We start from the raw sequence: 20,781 nt of genomic DNA, 5'->3' as shown, positions 1-20,781 counted from the left end.
GTCCTTTTTTTTAAACAAGTAGAATGGTAGATATAGCCAGATATTGTCTTCAAGCAGAGAGACATGATTAGAATTAATCACAAGTTGTTTTAACTAGGTAGATGTAGCAAGATATGGCCATGTTGTTTTAACTAGGCAGATGTGGCAAGATATGTCCAAAAGTTGTTTTAAGCGGATAGATATTGTAAGACATAGCTAGACATGACATCTTAACCAAGTTCATATGGAAGACATGGCCAAATGTTTTTAACCTGTATACATAAGAAATGTTTATAAGAAGACAGATATGGTGCAACAGGACGAAAGTTTTGTTTTCACGAGGTTCACCTTGTCTCACTTTGGATGCGTATGCATTCACGAGGTTCACCTTGTCTCACTTTGGATGCGTATGCATTCAGTCAGGCTTTCTTTTTAAATTTCTTTTACAACACCTCTCTTGCGAAGTTTCAGAAAATGTGATCTGTTTGCATACATTGTGAAAATTTGATACAAATACACAGCTAACACTAGTAACGTGCTAATTAATGCAGACTTTTCATGAAAGAACCCAGATAATTATTGAACTTATCCTCCTGCATTTCCTGTTAATAAAGTAGAAATGACAAATGAATTTAAAGTAACTTTTTAGTTACCAGCAATTTGTATTCTATATTTGGCCTTTAAGTATGATGGAAAAAATACAAATAAAAAGAGGTTTTATCAGGTACATAATTATGTACTCACAAATAAGCCATCTTTCTTGGACCCCAAAAATCAACAACATAATAAGGTTTAGGTTTAGGATCATTTTTTAAAAATATGGATGTCCTTCTGTTTTGTATCATTTTTCTGAGTTGTCTTGGATATTTTTTCTTTCTTTGGAAGTGTGGCTGATAAAAAGTGAGTGTTTATTGTAGCTTATTACATCAGAATCATTCTAATTGGTCTTAAGTAGGTTACAAGACTAAAATAAATTCTACAACACCAGAATCATCCTTGAGATGTTATGTTCCATTCACAAGGGAGATAACCAAATATTACCCATGCATAGAAAGAGTGACAAACTGAACTTAATAATCGGGCTTCTTCCAATCCAAACTCTTGTGTTAACTATGTCTGTATCCATATCACTGGTGTAGAGAGAATCTGGATGAGTATTTAAGTAAAGAATATATAAAATATTTACATACTAGGATGCCTAGAACAGCGGTTTGGTTTGGTGTTTTATGGACTGCAATACAAGTAGGTTATTTAGTTCTGAGGCCTAGTGGTTAGAGCATCTGCCTCAGATGTGGGAGGTCATGGGTTCGATCCCCGGCCGAGTCATATCAAAGACTTACAAAAATGGTACAAACAGCTGCCTCACTTGGCGCTCAGCATTAAGAGGTTAGTGTTAGGACTGGTTGGCCTGGTGTCAGGATAATGTGACTGGGTGAAACACCATGCTACATGTCTGCGGCATGATGCCCCAATGCTAGACATCACTATAAACTGTCACACTGCAGACACTGTAGATATATGACGGAAAAATTGTTAAAGCTACGTTAAAAATCCAAATCACACACACAGGCAGGTAGAGTAAAGTGTCTTGCTCAAGAACACCCCATGGTAGCTGACCTGGGACTGAATATACTTAAATAGCAATTGCCCTTTTGATGAGTTTTACAATGAAAACTGTCAACCCACATTTGTTGATAACTCAAAAAGGGTCAAACATATCTTGTTAGAATGTCCAGAAACTGCCATTACAATAACTATTCAATATTCCATATATGAAACAGTTCTTATTTGCTACAAGGGTATTAAAATAACATGAAATATGACACATAATACAAAGTTTTAATAGATAGCAGTATATGATTACATAAATAAGTATGCATCAGTCTAAATTAGTCACAAGAAATGGAAGCTTTGCATTTACCACAATTTTCTAAACAACACATAATACTGTAAATAAGGTTATGAAAACTTCTATTAATAGCTTTAGTGACCAATAAGATGACATATATTGTAGCCAAAACTGAGTACTTGGATTACAATTAAAGCCATACTGACTACTTGAATTACAAACTTCTGTTGCCATGTAGACAAATACAATTCAATATTAGCTTTTTTTAAGTCTAGCATTAATTTTCATTAAACTTTAATAAATGTTTGACCAAAATGTCCAAGACAGTCATTAATGGATAATATATATGAAACTTCCTGTTTACTATATCAGTACCTTTCTATGACAGGAATCAACAAAGTTTTATACATGTACAATGTATTCAAAATACTGGCTAAGTTAAGAATTAAATAAAATATATATATGAACAGTGAAATTATAAAAGTGGAAATGAATGAAATCTCATGTCTTGAAACAACTATATTTGTGAATGAATGATCAAACATTGAATTTTTATAGTAGTTGTTAAAAGGATATATCAACTCCAGGAAACTCGTGATAAGCAGAGATGTATACAATTTTTTTTTGAGGTTGATAAATCCTTTGTATCAACTAAAATTGTAAGTTAGGTACAAGAATATTGACTAAAATGGCACAATACAAGAAGCATAAAATACAGTTGGGATGGCATCCAGTAATTAATACATAATTCAACAGTTACAATGTAAGCTTACACTCAATTGGTTCACAGAGAAATAAATATAAAAACCAACAAAGCAAATAGTGTTCTTATCACATAAAAGACCGTGAGGAATGTTTTATGCCCTTCTGGACCAAGAAATGGAAAATAAAACACATTTACTAAAGCAAAGGAATCAAGTCAATAGACTTGAAGATCAAGCACCTATCTGAAACTGATTGTACTGTCATGGTATAGTATATATTTGTCTTTGTAGCTGTAAGGTGTGTAAATAGTAATTAGCCCACTGTATATATTCAATTTTTTTAAATCTTGATTTGTTTAGAATAAATAAGAAGCTAGCCATGGCCAACGTGTTGATTCTGCTGCCAAGCTATATTTAAAATCCTAGACAAATTAGAAAGCAAAGTTAAAACATGAATACTGAGATTAACCTAGGGTGTGGACAGACGTATGGATGGATATGCACCAGAACACCAATTGCTATGTTGAACTTTTGCCACAGCAGGTTCAACAAGAAAAATAAAAATAAGATATAATCTCATCATTATGCAGGGGGAATATTCCAAAACCACCAAAATGTAAACTAGCAAAATTATACAAGGTAAATGAGTATGACCAGTTCTCTATGCATGACCTAAAAGAGTATCAGATTATACTTATATTAATATAACGTTTAAGACATAGACGTAAAGTTACTGGGTAGGCATGTAAAGTAACCAAGTTTCACTGCCCTATTCTAAGGGACATAGAAAAACAGTTCAGAAAAGGGGTACATACATTTAACAGTGACCTTGACTTTGAATGTGATACATGAAATGCCATCAAACTGAGAAGAATAAATTTACCATAGTTTATTCCTTATTTCAGACTGATTTATGATATAAAGCAGAAGCAAAAAAAATACTGACGTGATCTTGACCTTGAGGATAATACCCCAAATGTTTTCAGTGAAAAATATAAAAGTTTACCAAGCTTCATCCATTTATTTCTCCATCTCTCTTTATCCATAAACAGCTCTCCAAGTAGAAGGTTAAACATGACTAAAACCAAAAGTATTGATCTATGACCTTGTTCTTGAAGATAGGATCCCCAATGTGGTACATGATCCCCAATGTGGTACATGCCACACTTTGTAGTGGAAAAGAAATTGTGATAGAAAATGAAAATAATGAACATTGACCGTGACGATGGAATATTTTAATGCTGAGCCCTGGCCATGAGCTTGAAGACAGTAAAAGTATTGTATTACATGACACACCTTCTAGTGTTGCTTTATGACTATATAAAATGTCATCAGTTCATCTTTAGCAGCTCTAAAATGATACAGCAGAAGATAGGACCCTTAATGTGATGACATGCCTTCCACTGATGCTATGCAGTATACCAAGCTTCAGTTAATTTTTCAATAGAGTTGTTGAAGGGAAATTGTCATGGAAAAAAAAAAACACTAAGCCATGACCTTGACATTAAAGAGAGCACCACAATGTGGTGTGATAATGTATAAGAATAATCTCAATGGATTATGGAGCAGAAGGGGATGTGTGATGACAAAATCTTGAACCTTTACCTTGTAGTTGTTATTGTTATAGGGATTAACGCCATTTTTCAGCACAAGATAGGCTATACATGGCAGCCAGTATTAATATTGGAGGAAGAACCTGGGAAAACCCCGGAAAGAACCACCGACCCACGAAAAGCTACTGGCAAGCTTTCTCACATATCCACATTGGCTGAGCCCGAGACTTGAACCCACGCAGACGGAAGTGAGATGGCAGTGATCCATGATGGAGAGCACTTTAGACCACTCGGCCACTTGGGGCCCCCCTTTACCTTGTTGACAGAACCCCAAATATACTATGTAACATGTCATGTAATGATGAACCATCAAGTTTAATCCCTTAACCACCAATGGTTTTATAGTTAACAGTGAAAATGAAAGTGTATGTATGAACCGAAACATTGAAACAATGTCTTGCTTTTTTCTTCAAATAGCATGGATAAAAACGTGCTTTTAGATTGCAATCACAAGTTAAACTTTCATATAAATATTATTTAAGACATATGGACAAGATCTATACGAGGTTCAATAATGAGTATTCTATAAAAAGACATCTGACAATTTAAGCTCAAAACATGATCATTATTCTGATTCAATGTAAGGATATAATCTCATTAAATTAAGTACACAATATAAATTAGGCAATCCATTAGACTGGAAATTGGAAACTCTGCACATAGGGGATCTTATATGAGCAAACTGTTTTGATGTTCAACGGCTCTTCCACATTTAAAAGTCTATACAGTACCAAGGCAATGGAAAGAGTGTTGCCATGAGACAATCCTCAGGTCAACTAATCTGGGTGGGATTTGAACTTGAGAGTGTGTGTGTGTGATTTGGATTTTTAATAGCTTCAACAATTTTTCAGTAATATCTCTACGATGTCTGCAGTATGACAGTTTATAGTAATGTCTATCACTGGGGCATCATGCCGCAGACATGTATTATGATGTCTCACCCAGTCACATTATCTTGACATCAGGCTGACCAGTCCTAACACTAACCTCTTAATGCTGAGTGCCAAGCAATGCAGCTGTTAGTACCATGTTTGTAAATCTTGGTATGACTCGGCCAGGGATCGATCCCATGACCTCCCATATCCGAGGCCTTGTGACCTTTGAGTCTTGTGTACTAACTACTGAGATACAGAATTTCCCTGTGTGTAATGCTGATATAATAAAACTTTAAATGAATTTCTGTCATGGATGGAAGCACTGGTTTGATCAAAGCATTGCACAGACACAAATGTACCATGAACAAGAGAGTCTAATATTTATCACCCTTTGCAGCTGTATACTGTAGTGAAACAAAATGACTTTTTAAGCTAAAATGATACCATTTTCTGCAGCAAGCGCAAAATTAACATTAAATTGTAGTTTCATACTTAGTCTTTTAGGACATATTAACTGAAGGTTTCAAAACAGTACTCATGTTTTGTTCAGTATTTGAAATATTTCAATCCATTCTTCAAATTAAAACAAAATATTAACTAGGCAGTTCTGTAGAATGTGTGAATTTGCATATGACCTGTATTATGATGAATCAAAAACCTTTCTACTTATGCAGTCAAAACAGGAGATCTGGGTATAAACTTAAAGTATATAGTAACATTACATCCAAGTATTAGCTGAATAGCCACTCCAGTGGCCTTAGTGGTTAGAGCATCTCCACTGGATGCAGGAGTTTGCAGGTTTGAACTCCAACTGAATCATCCCAAAGACTCACAAAATGGGTACTAGCAGCTGCCTCACAAGGTGCTCAGCATTAAAGAGGTTAGTGTTAGGACTGTTGTCAGGATAATGTGACTGGGTGGGATGATGCTAAATGTCTGCTGCCTGATGTCTCAGTGCTAGACATGGCTATAAACTGCCACACAGCAGACATTGTAGTGACATGACTGAAAAATTGTTAAAGCTACATTAAAAAGCCAAAATACACACACATTGGCAAATGATGTAGAAGATACATGACTTTTAAAAATACTTGAATACACAATCTTAATATTATTCAGACTGCCACCATCACCATCAGAAAAATGATAACATCTTGCCATTCATGGGCAAATAACAAATCTATCTGAGATGTTCCTTTTTTAAAAAACTTTTTTACACATCTGCTATCATTCCTTTTAATACATGCTAAATATTATTATACTTGGAATTAATCTCTCATAAAATGGAGCAAAATGGATAATATTTACTGCAATACTGGCCTTTTTTAAAATGCAAGCTCTCAAGTGAATTTTGACAATAAGAAAAATCACACAATGATGTAGAAGATAATGCGTGATTTAATTTTTATATGCCCATTATTCTCTACAAGTTAAATGCATTTTCTGCCCATGAAATGTAAAACTGATAAACAACTTTACAGTCATAAAAGTGTAGCTAATTTTGAATTTTAGCATATTAGTGACACATAATTTTACAGATTTTCCGATGGCAGAATTAGCAAAATTTGGTGCTTGTTGTTCCTTGCCTAATAAAAAGTAAGAATGTAATTGCATGATGTGTTTTGTAACAGATCAAATTGTTTTTCTCTAACATGAGATGAACATCATTTAACATGAATCAATATCAATGACAGAATGCTAAAACAAAACTGATAACATGAACAAGAGTCCCTTGAAGAGACTAATGCTCTACTAGATGGTACGAATATCCAGGAATTCAATACAAGACCATTTCTTTCTTGTAACTGCAGAGTGCTGAAACAAGATTTTAAAATTAGCTGCTGTTGTGGACATAGTCAATATCAACTTGGCGCCATTTTGATTGAGAACCAACCACGCATCATAAGATGTCTATTGCTAGAAATCTCATGTCAATGCGACTTACCATTTTGAAGCAAATTTTCAAGATGGATGTCATGGTGGCCATATTTGATATCAGATTTACACCAGTAGGTCTTTTTGTTTCTTTTTTACAATACCTTTAGTATAACATGGCACATATGAAATAGTTATTAATGTCTACTTGTTTACAAAACTGTAAGTCTGGGTAAATGACAGCATTTCTACCATAACTATTGCTTCATTTCTTCATTTTAGTGACAATAAGATTTTGGTTAAAATTAGTTTGCTTCATAACTAGCATCATAAAGTAACTTTTATTTGCAACCAATGAACAAAGAATGAAATGCAAACACTGCATTACGTTTATAGAACCAAATCTTCTAAGCATACATGTGATTCTACCAGTGGTAGGGCAAAAATACAATTTTAAAGAATACTGCATGTAGCCTTTTATAGTTGAAATATACTGTTTTTGAAAATTTTAATGTTTTTTTTACAAAAGTGAAAAGATGGCATTTTTTTGGTATTTTAATCACATTTAAGAAAATCAGCCAGAACCAGTCATCTGGGCACCATTTCCAACAGCTTGTTGACCTGTGAAATTCTGCTACCTATTCTGATTAAGACTGAAAGATATAAACAAAAGGCTGTTAATTGAATACCATTTTGTTTTACCCAGTAATTTGGGGAGTTTATGGCCAATGGTGGGATATTTATTGAGGTAAGTAACAAAGTTATCAAATGTGGTTCACAATGATTGGGGGTCTTTCATTTCAAGTCTGCCAACCTCTGGGTGAAGGTGAGATAAAAATGGAAGACTGACCCAAAATGATTTTGGCAGGAACAATTGTGTAAGTATTTTTATATTTTTTGTCTTGTTACATTGTTTGTTTTTCAAGATGCTTTAAGGGGAAAATTTCTGAGCAGTTAATATCTTTTATGGCAAATTAACATCAAAATGCTGAAAAGTATGCTTTCTCCTAAAACCAACTCGACCACTAAGAAATATTACAAATTTAATAATGCTTTAAAATTAGAGTTTATGTAGGTGCAGGCATATAGCAAACATTGGTTTATTCAAAGTGGATTTTAAGATAACATATGGGGGAAGAAATGTTATCACCAGGCATGTGACTTGTATTAATTAATTGCAACATTCATTAATATCTGAAATCAGAATCTAGGTCATGTTCTGAATTTGCTCATTATATTTTCATACAAAGAGAAAACATATTATGACCAAATATTACTTGTTTTCAGTATCCTTAAAATGCATAAATTTTAAGATGATAATAAATCCTACTGATCACAATTTTAAAATCTACTTCTGTTCTGCTTCTGTAAAATATATATTTAAGGGTGTACTATTTATTAATGTCTATAGCTGAGTAGTCTCAAAATTCAACATGGAGTTTACTATCAGTTAATTAACATATGTAATATTAGATCCTATTGGCAAAAACACTGATGTTAAGAAGAAGACACACAAAAGCACCAAATGATAAAAACTTAATTTTTTTATCTACACTTTGCTGCAATTGATGGACAGGCACTCTTGTGTGCAGTAAGAAAATCCCTGGATGCTGCGTGCTCATTGTGGAAGGTCACTTTGTAGTGTGCTGATGATATCTTTCACATTTGTTCCTGTATAAATATGTGTCAAACTTTGAACATGACCCTGGTCAGCCAGCGACTATAAACATCACTATCATTTACAAGTCAGAACCAACTACAAATAGCATAGACCCTGATCTGAGATCACTATTGTAATCATGTACGAGTCTAACACAACAGCAAACAGCATAGGCCTTAACATAATGTGCCAGCATATCTGGGTTTATGCAGTTTATTAGAACTAGTCAGAAGAAAAACAACACAGACCCTAGACTACCAAAGCATTATGCTGTGTTGTTTGCAGCTGCATATGGCTTGTATACTAATAAATATGGTATGTGATTGTAGATCGGGGTCAATGTTATTTGCAGTTGAATGAGTTCTGTATAGGTGTAAAACAGGACACCATGGTATGATGTTGTTAGAATACTCCTCCTAGTGATAGAACATCAAAGCAAATGTCACACACTCGGACTGGTTTGGATAAAGTATATTTCACAATAGGCATGTCCTTATTTGAACACTTTGCACACAATAAACGTCCACAGTGGCGGCTGAAAGTAAAAATGGATTTTACATTATTATAAGTACAAGTGACAAGAGAATGAACAATGTGCAGAATCTTCAACTCAACAGTAATTGGCAAAAATGAATCTTGTTTTTAAGGCCCTATGTTTATTGATATCTACTTTCATATGAAATAATTCTCAACAAGATCTGGCTGGTTTTAACATTTTAAGTTTCATTTTATCTTGTTATGTCAGCATTAAACTTAAGAACTGCATGTACTGCATGAGTTCAGTCTTTTGTGTCCTGTATTTGGTATATATAATATATGTGCATAGTAACTGTTCATGGAACAATCATGATCTTAAAACGGTTGTGTGCAAATGTTTTGCAAGAGTAATTGTCAAAGACTTTGAACCCCTGGGTTCGAATTCTTCTCATGCTCTGGCAAACATGCACACAGCAAACATGTATAATCAATGTAGTTATGTTACAAAGAAAAGGACAAATTGCTGTTGGTCTAGATAATTCTTTAGCAAAGTAGCCATTAACCAGATGCCAATCTTCACACCCATGTCATTGACTATAAATCTGGCATCGGCAACATTTTCAAACTTCTGCATTAAGTTCAACTGTAGAATGCTGCATACTAAGTCATATTTGGCCATTTAATTTAATTATCATTTTTAGTACACACAATACAAAACTTACAAAACTGTAACTCATACTACATGCCCTTCCAAAGTCTGGCACACGAGCCTAAGTTGCAGACACTGGATCTGGATTATAGGGACTGTTGTCCTTGCTCCAGACACAAGACTGTATTATTAGAACATTTCTAAGAATGTGTTATGTTTCTTGATAAATTTACCTTCATTTATCCAAAATTTCCAGACATTAAACAATTACATTTCTCACTATCTGGATAATTTGTTTTCAAATAAACATGACAATTTTTCCTGAAAATCTTGTTCAGAAAATTAATATCTCTATTGTGTGTACATTCAATGCTGGTTAGAAGTGGGCTAGGTAAACAAGGTTGCACCATATCACTGCCTACAAATAGAGAACACTTACAGGATATTATTACTTTAATAAATAACGAACACTTACCGGATAATGTTTTGGTGTTTACTACTGGAGATAACTGTGCACAAAAATCTCGATTCATTAAACATGTTTACCCTGTTTCCAACTGAATTATTTTTTTTCTGGTAAGAATGACATCCCCATTTTTTCACATCTGCCCACTAAATCGAACCAACAGTAATAGTAACCAGAACTGATGGTCCTTGGTCCTGAAAATGTGATGACTTATACGGGGAAAGAAAGCACAATTAGATTCTTAATGTAGTTTGTACTGAAAGTAAAATTACTCTGGCCCTCACTGTGTCAGAATTAAACTATACCTCCTTTCCTATAAGTCGCCAGACTTTCAGGACTGAGGACTGTCAATTCTGGTTACCATCACCATTGGTATGACTTAGATAACTGAACCAAAGGCTTTGAAATGTGATAGATAAGTAACAATGACCTACTTTTAAGATGCTTACTCGGTTAGATACTTATCAAGATGCATCCTATTGCCATGTTCCATCATTCTCGGTATACCAGTATTACACAGTAGTTAAAACATCAATGTGATCACAAGTTAAATGTAAAAACAACCAAGAAAAATATTAAATGTAGGTTACAATGACCATCTTATGTTCCAAGGGTCTGGTAATAAATGCCTAGTTCTGGCCTAAGCAGTGCTTGAGACTTAATCCAAAGCAATATCACCTAATTAATATAGTTATGGCCCAGTGACCTGTAAATATGCACACCTTCAGAAGATGACTATAATATATACCATGTTTCATAGAATCCATCAAAAACTGCAGACTGAATTAAAAATTGTGTCATATAATACATACAGTTGAGAGTTAAAACGAGCAATAACTCTTAAGAAATTTGTGAGAGCAAAGCATTTTGTAAAACATCACATATGCAGATGATGACCAAAATATTTATCAAGCTTTATGGCAATCCATCAAAAACTGTGTGACTAGATGCATTCACAAGATCATGTGACACAAGGAAAGATGGGCAGATGAACACAAAGATTATGTAATGGACAATTCATCTCAATAGCTTTGCACACCTGCCAAACCTTACCATTTTGTAACAAGTTGTGAAAATGACCCTTAAAATACGTACTCATGGAATAAAAGCAAAAACTATGGATATATGATTAAAATTCCAGGTAACTAGCATATCTGTGTTTGATCTGGATCCCCCATCTCATATTAGATTTAATGGAGTTAGACAGGGAACCAGACTATCTTTTACAGTATTAAGGTGGCCCTCTACAGTTTCGTATTTTGCATAGGGTTAGGATTTTAAAGAAAGCAAATTTTTTGTAAATTGTGTTTCTCCGAGAATACTTACCCGATCACATTAACGTTAGGGATATAAGCCTGCTACCTCTCGAATCCAGCCCTACTAAAAGACGAAAATTCATCTTTTCGGTCTATCTCATATAGACCAAAGGGCAATGACTCTTGCCCCTTACCTCCCCTTGCCACCGCCAGGTGTCACTAGTTTTTTAAGCTGAGCGATATATATTATATGAGGATGCTCGCATAGCGGGGTGGTTGGGAGGGTTTTTAAGTAATGTGATCGAGTAAGTATTCTCGGAGAAACACAATTTACTAAAAATTTGCTTTCTCCTTCAAATACGTTCCCTGATCACATTAACGTTAGGAGAATAAGTAATAGGAGGAAGGAATGCTGAGCATCCTACCTCCACCCCAGGTACCTTCTAGGGAATGATGGCTGGATTCCCCATTTGAACGATAACCCGTTCTCCTAATTTCATCAGCAACACAGCCTAGGGTCACGTGATATGTGACCCCTATATATGGTTAAGAAGATAGTTATTGAAATCTTCTTACCTATGAAATTTCACTGGCGAATCCAGCGAAGCTGATAGGCTGTGCTGATTGTTTTAAATGGGTCTGGTGGTCATCTGGGCTGCCGACACTGGACCTACCAGATTCAAGGTTTGCCTCTGTGAAGCCAAATCTCTGAGATAAAAACTGAAGAAGGTTGACTCTGCATGCCAGCCAACAGCTTCTATTATATCTCGGATCGAAACATTGCGTTCGAATGCCAGGCTCGCCGAGATTGCTCTAATCTCATAAGCCGTAATCTTCATCAGGCGACTCTGATCTTGTGAGACCTCAGAGTACGCTGAGCGTATAACCCACTTCAGCCATGAAGCAAGGGCTTGAGGGGTGATATCCCGTTTACCAGCTTTGACCGGAAGAAAGAGGTGCTTATGTGTGTCCCAACACGCCTCTGTGCGTTTTAAATAGTGCTTGAGTGCACGAACAGGATCTTGCATGGCTGCTGCTCTTGACTTATCTATGGAAGAGAGTGAGCGAATGATGATTCTTTGATTGCCAATGGATGGTAACCTATTTTTGGCTACAAAGCCTGCTTGTGTCAGAAGGACCACCGAACCATCTGATCTGGACTGAAGAAAGTTCGGGTCACTGGAAAGGGCATGTAACTCGCTCACCCTGCATGCTGAAGCTAAGGCTATCAAGAAACATGTTTTGTATGATAGTACCTTTAACGAAGTGTGGGCTAAAGGTTCAAATTTGTCTGAATTGAGCCATGTTAAAACCCAGGACAGATTCCATTTTGGAAACAGGGTGAGGGATTTTGGTCGATTGAAATCAAAATTGGCTAAAAGATCTAATAAATCTTTGTTATGCCCAATATCACATCTACCATGATGGCGGAATGTGTCTGATATCATGGAGCGGTAGCCTTTGATAGTAATTGGGGCCAACTGTTTCTCCTCGAAAAGCCAGAGAAAAAAGTCGGCCAGTTGAGGGACTGAGATACTCAAAGGGACGATGTTATTGATATGGCACCAGTCCCTGAAAACATGCCACTTTCCCTCATAAGCCTTCAGAGTGGAGGGCCTTCTTGCTCTTGAGATTCTCTCCACAATCGAAGGTTTAAATTGTTCGTCTCGCAAGGCATCCCGGACAAGAGCCTTAAGCGTGAAGAAGAAGACGGTCCGGGCAGGGGTGGAACACCTGTGACCACGGTTGTTTGAGAAGATTTGGGCTGGTTGGAATCTTCCTGGGTAGATCTATCGCTAGATCGAGTAGATCGGTGACCCAGGACTTGTTCCATCTGAGAGGGGCAATCAGAATCATCTGACAGTTCTGACCCCTTAACCTCTGGATTATTTTCGGTACCAAAACCGTGGGAGGGTAGGCGAATGCCCACAACCCCTCCCAGCTGATTGACAGAGCGTCCACGGCCCAAGCCTCTGGGTCTGGAACTGGAGAGACAAAGGTGGGCAACTTGAGATTCCACCTTGTCGCACAAAGATCGATCATTGGATGCCCCCAAAGTGTGCAAATCCGAAGAAAGACTGATTGATGGAATGACCATTCCGTGTGAATAACCTGACCTTTCCTTGATAGAGTGTCGGCCAAGACATTGAGTCTGCTGGGAATGTGTCTGATTTGTACGTTGATGTGGAGGTTGTCGCACCAACGTAGAAACTGCCAGATCAGAATGCACAGGTCTGGCGATTTGGTGCCCCCTTGTTTGAGGAGGTAAGTCACCACCACAGAGTTGTCTGACATAATGAGGACAGTTTTTCCTGAGACTTGATCCTTCCAGAAATGAAAAGCATTGATGACAGCCCTCATTTCTAAAAGGTTGATGTGGAGAGGCCTCTACCCTGGCTCCCACGTGCCACTGACTGTAGCGAAGTCCGGCAACAGGTGGGCACCCCAACCGTAGGTACTGGTGTCGGTACATACCGTTATCTCCGCTTGGGGCATCTCCAGAGGAATCCCCGTGGACAGCCAACCGGGGTTGTGCCACTGATACAGGAACGATCGTATCTTGGGCGTGATCATTATTGTTTGATTGAGGAGACTTGAAAAAGGGCGCCATTGTGCCAGTAATGTCATTTGTAAGGGACGCATAAAAAAATGGCCAAGCGGGATCAAGTCCGCGGCCACATTGAATAATCCAAGGAGTTGTAAGAATTCTCTCGCTGAAATCCACATCCTGTTGGAAACGGACTCGACGAGTTCGATGATCCAGATTACATGAGCGCGAGGAAGCCGTACCAGATTCAGATCGGTGAGAAACTCCTCCATACCCAGATGGACAAAACGCTGGGATGGACAGAGATCGGACTTTTCCCAGTTCATGAGAAAGCCTAGATGATCTAAAAGTGCTAAAAGATCATTTCTGCCTTTGAGCAGAATAGAACTTACCATATGTTTCTGGAGGATGTCGTCCAAGTACACTGCCATCCTTGTAGATGAAGTCGAGCGGAACAGGGTGACGATGCAATCCATAACCTTGGTAAAAGCCCAAGGGCTGATGTTAGGCCAAAAGGTAGGACCTGGAACTGATAAACCGCGTCGCGGTCAGCGAATCGGAGAAATTTCTGTGATGCGGGGTGGATAGGGACGTGAAAATATGCGTCAGTCATATCTAGACTGATGGCATACTCGTCCCGCCGGATGGAAAGATGGGTTGATCTCGCCATTTCCATCTTGAATTTCGGTGGTAAAATGTATTGGTTGTGGCGACTCAGGTCGATGATCGGCCTCAACTTGCCTTTTGTCTTCTGGATAAGAAACAGCCTGGAATAAAACCCCGGAGATTGCGTTTTTTTTCTTCTTCACAATCTCCACTGCCCGTTTTTCTATGAGCGACCATATCTCCTGTTGTAGAAAGGTATCCTTCTCCCGATCGGACAATACGTCCATGAAGAGGGGAGAGGAGGACAGGGGAGGGGGTTGGATAAATGAAATCTGAAGTCCCTCCAAAATGACCTGGATCACCCAATCGTTCTGAGGAAAAAAGGTGGTCCAGTGGTCCTGAAATTGCAGGAGGCGGCCGCCCACATGTAGGCTGTCCACGGGTGGTGGAGAGGGTATGTCAATATTTAGAGTTAGGAGGCTTGAAGATGGAGAAACTTTGTTTCTTACTGCCTCTGTATGGTTGCCTCCTAGCTTGATTAGACTGTTGTCTCCTGGCATTGGGTTGGGATCTATACTGCACATTTGACTGTAAGGATCCCTTGTCCCTGGTCCGCCAATCATCCCTCCGCTGTGGCAGGGGCCGATTTTTTCTAAATGCCTGTGAGGGTTGGGCAGCGAGTTGGAGGGGCAGTTCCTGAGCTGCCTGCTTCCAAACTTCTTCAATTTTTCCTCCAAAGAGTAAAGGCGATCCAAACGGAGTCATCCATAAAGCCAGAGTATGATGGGGCTTGAGCGACGTGGACCGCAGACATGCGTCACATCGTATCAGGTCTAAGTTGGCAGAAGCAGTCAACGCATTAGCCATGGAATGGTGAGCTGCCCTGTTAATAACTCTAGCAATCTGGGCCGTCGCTTCCCAAGCGTGGTCACTGTCGGATTTTTCTGCGAGTCGGAAAATGGCTAATGAAGCCAAGTCTAACACTGAAGACGTAGTGACTACATTCCGGACTAGCTTTGACGTGGCATGGAACACATTTTTGTCCACTTTGTAAAACAGTGGAGCGGACATGTGAACTGCTGCCATATTTTTGTCCAGGCCGGAAGATCCGTACTGAAGGCGTCTGAATGAGTTTTGTACTAAGAACGTCGCTGGTACTTGGCTTTCTGAAAAGAATGCCTTAGCATTCCCCGGATCACCTATTCGTCCTGATAGACGATCATTGATCTCCTTAATTTTTGCCGACTGGGGAAGGAGCCGGAAGGACCGCGTCTCTTCCTCCCCGTCAAGATCTACAGACACCTTAACTTTGTAGTCTTGAGTGGCAGTAGGAGGTGGAGGGCATTCTGAAATTGCCAACACCCTATAAATTTCTTCCACTGCCGCCTTGAAGCCAAACTCAGTCCGTTCCATGGTTGGATCTGTGAATGGCTGATTTGCAGGAGTTTCATCACCCTCACTGTGTGCCGAGTTGTGTTCTGTAATACCTTGCATTTCTGGATAGAGCATACCAGGTGGCATAGATGACGCAATTCCGTCATCCTTAACACTGTCACTAACTCTCCCTTGTGGATAAGCCGTGAACATATGGACAGCCGGCCCTGCCGGCTGGTTTGTCTGGCTTGTGGTCAGTCTGAATGTTGGCGATGGTCCTGCTATCACCGGTACCGGCTGCTCCAATGGCCTGGCTGGACGGACAGATTTCTCACTAAAATCTCCGCCATAGTATTGGTATGTTGCCGGCGGTACAGCTTGATGGACGGATTTATCACTAAAATCCCCGTAAGTAATGTTTGGTCGGACCGTTTCAGAATAGGGTCCCCATGCTGGGACAGTTGGACGGCCGGGGACATAGAGGTTGTATAAAGATATAGATCTGATGGATCCGGTAAAAAACCCATGCATCCTGACTTACAAGCCCGAAGGCCATGCTCGGACATGCAGGGGTACTTACGCCCACTGGGCAGCCTAAAATTGGGGGAACATTCCCCCAAAGAGTCAGAAAAAGCTGTGGAAGCAAGCAAGGGAAATAAGGGTAATATCTGGCCTGATGTCAATAGCTGCGTCGTCGTTTCCTGGACCAAACAACGTATATGTTCAAAGCTGGACTGTTGTACCCTGTCAACATTATTTTCCTCCACTGCCGCTGATGTTACGGTGGCTGACGGTTGCAAACGACGAATTTTAGGTGGAGGGGGTACCCCAACGTCCCCCACAAGGCTCGCAATGGAGGCTGTCTTCGGATGTATACTGAGGACATCAATGCTATCTTTTTTCGACTTATTCCGTCTATCCCTCCCTTTTGCTGCCTTCTGGACTACATCAGCCCACGTTTGCTCTGTCCAAGTATTACACACACTGCATGGTATAGATGATGTACACTTGGTACATACAATACAAGAGTTATGGATGTCTTCTTTTGCTTTGAACTTTTTGCATTTCATGCATTTGGTTGACATTTCTACTGAAACGACACAAGAAAAGAAAACAAAGCACAAATTAGCAATTCAGCATGTTATTAATTCGCTAATACCACAACCGTTACTAACAGAGTAAGCGAAATTAGTGTCGCGTTAACTCTTAGTTGACAACATGAGTTCCGCGATAGCGTGTGTAACATGGTCTTCAGTAAAGGAAATCTGTAAGGGTGACAAAGTCACTCAGTTTTGAGAAAAATTGTTAAAATAATGTATACAACCTGTAGAAGAATGATTGTCCAACGCAATAAATCCAAATTTAACTTTGGATGGTCCAATTTAACGCTAAGATGGCTTGGATTGTTTGAAGGTATAATGTACGTGTTATCCATACAAGCGAAGCTTAAAAACTAGTGACACCTGGCGGTGGCAAGGGGAGGTAAGGGGCAAGAGTTATTGTCCTTTGGTCTATATGAGATAGACCAAAAAGACGAATTTTCGTCTTTTAGTAGAGCTGGATTCGAGAGGTAGCAGGCTTATATCCCGTTATATAACGTTAATGTGATCGGAGAACATATTTGAAGGAGAAAAAGAATTTCCCCGGCTTTCCTCACTGGTTATACTGGCTATTTAAAAAAGGCCTTGTATATCTTAGGTATAATTCAAAGAACCTTTAATTCCCTTTATTTTGGTGTATGATTGATGGTTGTACTAAGGGTTATAGAGTATACAGCTTGGCCTTACTTCAGATGTGCACCTTTCAAAAAAGAGCTAGCTCTACTTGGTCATTTTCACTTCCTGAACTTCAGAGGTAAATTGTATAAAAAAGAGCCGATAACTTTTTTTACATTTTATATATTTGGTAATTCATTCATTGCACTTTCAGAAGCTGGTATTGTCTAGTCTGGCAAAATTCATTTTCCCTATTATGATAGCTGCTATGTATAGTGTACTTTAGGCTAATTCAGGCTGATTTTTTAACACAAGGGAGCAGCCATTTTAGTTAGCAGTGAGCTTAAATCATGTAAAATTTCCAAAAGTAAAATATCCAAAGAAATATCTTCCATATTACATTAATGTAGCATAGAGGTATGCCAACATTATCTCCATTGTGCATGTTTTAAATGCGAACTACATCACCTTACATACGTCACTCTCTCAAAAGTACATAACTGGTGAGCGCCCCCAACACAAATGCTTCAAACTGCAAAAACTGTTTCATGCAGAGCATCTGCATGATCAAACTAGCAAGCAATACATGTTGAAGATAAAGGGAAAATAAGCATCTTAAAAAGTGTTAATAACCAGTACAGAAGAATGAAAAGGAATAATCAGATTCCAGTGAATAAAAGCAGGAAGGGACTCAACTGCATTTACTGGACATCATATATCAATATGAGTATGTCTAGTGGTGGTGGATATAATTACAATCATGTGAAATTTAACAAAATGTCTTAGAATTACATCAAGGGGACAGAAAGCAACAAGCCATTGAGCCACATAGGGTTTGTAACTGAAGTTGGTGCAACTGTAATAGAGGTAAATAAGGTCTGTGTGTACCTTCCAAATTTTTCAGTTGAACATAATGCTTATCGTCACTGCAGCAGTTTTGAATACCAAAAATTTATAAATACGATTTCAAATGATACAATAGCAGTACATGATATTTTCTTACACCTTACTGAAAACCGGTCAGACTTATGGAAAAACAGCACCAATGGCCTATTGGTTAGAGCGTGTGCCTAGGATGCTGGAGGTCGTGAGTTTGATCCCCAGCCAAGTCATACTAACAATTTATAAAAATGGTACTAACAGCTGCCTCACTTGGCGCTCAGCATTAGGAGGTTAATGTTAGGACTGGTAGACCTGGTGTCAGGATAATGGGACTGGGTGGAACATCATGCTACATATCTGCGATGTGATGCCCCAGTGATGGGCATCACCATAAACTGTGACAATGCAGACATTGTAGTGATATGACTGAAAACTTGTTAAAGCTACATTAAAAATCTAAATCACACACACAAACTGATGAGCCAAGCCTGATAACAATCTATCAGTGGCTATTGTATCACAGGCTATTTTCATGTTGGCAATATTTCTTTCCTGCCATCTTATTATTTTTATTGCAGTGTTTTAATTTCATAGTACTATCCATCAGATATTATTTCTTTTGTTATTTTTTTATCATTATACAATATTGCATGAAATTTCTATCAATGTTTTATTCTGAAGATAACAGACTGATCACACATATGGCCACAAAAAGCTACTAAAAAATCCTGTTCTACAGTACACAAGAAATTTTAATTACACAAATTTCAACCAAATGAAACATATGACCTTGAACTTTCATCTTGTGACCTCCAATATACTCTACTGCATGCAATGTGTGATGACAATTCATAAATGGAAACAGGATACAGCAATGTCCTGAAACTTAAACCCTATGAGTTAATTTTGAACATCATTTACTTCCTGAGATGCCCCATCAAAGTGGTGTGTTATGTGAAATATTAGATGATGATTCATTGAGTTTAAAGTAAATTCAAAGAGCTTGATCCAGATTGATAGACCACAGAACAGACAAATTAAAAGACATAATAAGTGCTGTTTCTTTCCTTTTAAAAGCCCTGTTGCACTAGAGCCAAAAGAAAATGTTTATCATCTGCATTTACCAGTGATGTTTTCTTGTTTTGATACTAAATCTGGTTCCACATTCCAGACACATCTCACCATCACTCCATGGAGGTTCCTTAGATAGCATATCTGAAATAAAATAGAACCATACTTTAAGTGCATGGATAAAAAAAGATTAATTTTTCTACAATCTCATTTCATTCTATTTTTCTGGTCTTGTTTTAATGCAAAAGTGTTGGTATAAAGTAATATATAACAATACTTTTTGAACAACAAATTGTGATTTCTCCATGGCATATGAATACCCATGTAATTATGAACACAATTTTGCTTCTTTGCTCTCTAAATCAGCGAAGAATTACAACTTATTAATAACTATACACTTTTTAAAAATAATCACTCAAAAATCCCTATTTATGAACTAAATTAAACTATTTCATTCAAATACCCTCTGCTTTCCTTTTTGTCCCCCTCTCTTTCTCACAAGCCATAAGGAACAAAGATAAGTGGACATTTATATAAAAAAATACACAGACATTTATAATTCATGTTGTTTTAAATACAGAGTGGTTCATTTGATTTATATATTATTTTCCATGGTGAAATGATGGCAGTTATTCTTGATTTTAGAAGTTTAAGACTCTATTACATAAATAAAGACATCAAGTAACTCAATCATTAGTGATTTGTAAGCATGATAGTAAGATGGGATGGTATATCAATATGGGATGATATATCAAGATGGGATGCTATAACAAGATGGGATGGTTCAAGATGGGATGGTATAACAAGATGGAATGCTATAACAAGATGGAATGGTATAAGAAGATGGGATGGTATAGCAAGATGGGATGGTATAACAAGATGGAATGGTATAACAAGATGGGATGGTATAAGAAGATGGGATGGTACATGGTGGGATGATACAAGATGGGATGGTATAAAAAGATGGGATGGTATAGCAAGGTGGGATGCTATAACAAGATGGGATGGTATAACAAGATGGGATGGTACATGGTGGGATGGTACAAGATGGGATGGTATATCAAGATGGGATGGTATAGCAAGGTGGGATGGCATAATAAGATACCCTCAAAACAGCCTTAAATCACTCACTTAAACAAAAGCCTACAGGAAAAATGTTTAGATGCTCTTTGTCTACTTTTA

General features: G+C 37.9%; 1 protein-coding gene across 2 annotated transcripts in view; it reads right to left on the bottom strand.

The window, feature by feature from the left end:
- Window positions 1-1,804: 1,804 nt before the first annotated feature.
- The window catches only part of LOC149775663 (ankyrin repeat and FYVE domain-containing protein 1-like), a 139,325-nt gene continuing 120,348 nt past the window's right edge, over window positions 1,805-20,781 (bottom strand). For both annotated transcript variants that reach the window (XM_089944143.1, XM_089944144.1), the window contains exons 24-25: window positions 19,653-19,743; window positions 1,805-9,090 (exon numbers count right to left, since the gene is read on the bottom strand). In XM_089944143.1, coding sequence (XP_089800269.1) covers window positions 8,958-9,090; window positions 19,653-19,743 — 224 coding nt within the window. In that variant the 3' untranslated portion in view covers window positions 1,805-8,957. The remainder of the gene's footprint in view (window positions 9,091-19,652; window positions 19,744-20,781) is intronic.

The sequence above is a fragment of the Sinohyriopsis cumingii genome, chromosome 19 (genome assembly GCF_028554795.1).
Source record: "Sinohyriopsis cumingii isolate HCF-2022 chromosome 19, ASM2855479v2, whole genome shotgun sequence".
Classification (NCBI taxonomy): Eukaryota; Metazoa; Mollusca; class Bivalvia; order Unionida; family Unionidae; genus Sinohyriopsis; species Sinohyriopsis cumingii.
This window is presented reverse-complemented; position numbering and strand designations above follow the sequence as displayed.